The 2,178-nt window shown below is 40.2% G+C and overlaps 1 protein-coding gene across 1 annotated transcript in view; it reads left to right on the top strand.

The window, feature by feature from the left end:
• The window catches only part of ATAD5 (ATPase family AAA domain containing 5), a 66,437-nt gene that overhangs the window by 35,267 nt on the left and 28,992 nt on the right, over positions 1 to 2,178 (top strand). The window contains exon 7 of the mRNA XM_017542017.2: positions 1,253 to 1,470. Coding sequence (XP_017397506.1) covers positions 1,253 to 1,470 — 218 coding nt within the window. The remainder of the gene's footprint in view (positions 1 to 1,252; positions 1,471 to 2,178) is intronic.

The raw sequence follows: 2,178 nt of genomic DNA on the forward strand, positions 1-2,178 counted from the left end.
TGCCCAGGCTGGTCTTGAACTCTTGGGCTCAAGTGATCCTTCCACCTTGGCCTCCCAACGTGCTGGGATTATGGGCATGAGCCACTATGCCCAGCCTAACATGTCAGTTTTGAAAACACTTAACCATTGACTCTTGGAAGTGTTCACCATAGGCAGCATTGCTTACAGTTGGCAGGGAGAATTGTTCAGCTGAAGTAAATATCTTGTACAATGCAATGTGCAGTGTTAATCCCTGCCAGTTTCCAAAAATGCCAACCCTAAGATAGCTTAATTATGTTAAAATATTAATCATTTATTTAAGGAATGCCTTAGATAATTTTAGCTTAAATAGCTTTAATTTAATTTAATACTTAGACTGTGCAAAAGACAGCCTAAGTATCAAAATTTCCAGCTTGCTTTCAGTATGTTGTATTTGATTCTTGGCTTTTCATTTTATTTAATTAATTAATTTGCTTACTTTTTGTGATAGAGTCTTGCTCTGTCACCCAGGCCGAAGTGCAGTGGCGTGATCTTAGCTCACTGTAACCTCTGCCCCCCGGGGTTTATGTGATTCTGGTGCCTCAGCCTCCCTAGTAGCTGGGATTACAGGTGCTACCACCATGCCCGGCTAATTTTTATATTTTTTAGTAGAGATGGGGTTTCACCATGTTGGTCAGGCTCATCTCGAACTCCTCACCTCAAGTGATTCACTTGCCTTAGCCTCCCAAAGTGCTGGGATTACAGGCTTGAGCCACCGCGCCCGGCTAATTTTTGTATTTTTAGTAGAGATGGGGTTTCACCACGTTGGCCAGTTGGGTCTCAAACTCCTGACCTCAGGGGATCCTCTTGGCTAGGCCTCCCAAAGTACTGGGATTACAGGCATGAGCCACTGCACCCAGCTTACTTACTTGTTTTTTAAGAGACAAGGCCTCACTTTGTGGCCCACGCTAGAGTACAGTGGTGTAGTCATTGCTCCCTGCAGCCTCAACCTTCTGGGTTCATGTGATCTTCCTACCTCAGCCTCCTAAGTAGCTGGGACTACAGGTGCACGTCACCACTCCTGGCTAATTTTTATATTTTTAGTAGAGATGGGGTTTCCTCATGTTACCCAGGTTGGTCTCAAAACGCATAGACTCAAGCAATCTGCCCACCTCAACCTCCCAAAGTTCTGGAATCACAGACCTTGGCCACTGCACCAGGCTCGCTTTTTCATTTTAAAGGTATAAAATTATTGGATACTTGGAAGTAATACTGATATTACTGTTTTTTGTTGATTAATAAGCACATGCATTTCTTTAATTCTCAAAGTAGAACTAGAGCCAGATGTCAACCATAAAGAAACCAAAAGGAAACGAGTAGAAGCAGAAAATTCTAAGTCAAAAAGAAAGAAACCAAATGAGTATTCAGAAAATCTGGAAAAGACCAATAGGAAGTCAGAAGAACTTGGCAAAAGAAAGAACTCTTCTGGGATAAAGCGAGATTATTCCAAAGGTATGTTTTCTAAAACATCCCAGAAGAAACAGATTGCTTTGACTACATCTAAAGTGGAAACTAAAACAGTTGAAAATTTTGATATTCTTTTTTAAAAAATTTAATTGAATTGTATTTTAATTTTAGATTTCATTTTTCTTTTTTTGAGACAGAGTTTCACTCTTGTTGCCCAGGCTGGAGTGCAATGGCACGATTCCAGCTAACTGCAGCCTCCTTCTACCTCTTCGGTTCAAGTGATTCTCCTACCTCAGCCTCCTAGGTAGCTGGGAATACAGGTCCCCACCTCCACGCCCAGATAATTTTTGTATTTTTAGTAGAGACAGGCTTTCACTATGTTGGCCAGGCGCGTCTTGAACTCCTTACCTCAGGTGATCCATCTGCCTTGGCCTCCCAAAGTGCAGATATTGATATTCTAATAATTAGATGATGACAGTCTGTACCAGAAATATTAACGTCTTCCATTCCTGGCAAATGAGAGTTTTTCCTTCTTGTCCTCGAACTCTTTTGTTTTTTAACTTTTCATTCTTTCCTTCTCCTTTTTGTATGTGCCTATTCCAACTTTATAATATGTATTTTAAATAAGTGAAACCTCGCAGATTATGGGCTTACAAATAACCCTATTAACAGATCTAAGTGTTCAATCTTTGATTTTTCTGTGCTTCTATAAATATATATGCTTTTATTTTCTTATTTTTTATTTTTTGAGAC

This window comes from Cebus imitator, unplaced genomic scaffold (assembly GCF_001604975.1).
Source record: "Cebus imitator isolate Cc_AM_T3 unplaced genomic scaffold, Cebus_imitator-1.0 Scaffold140, whole genome shotgun sequence".
In the NCBI taxonomy this organism is placed as follows: domain Eukaryota; kingdom Metazoa; phylum Chordata; class Mammalia; order Primates; family Cebidae; genus Cebus; species Cebus imitator.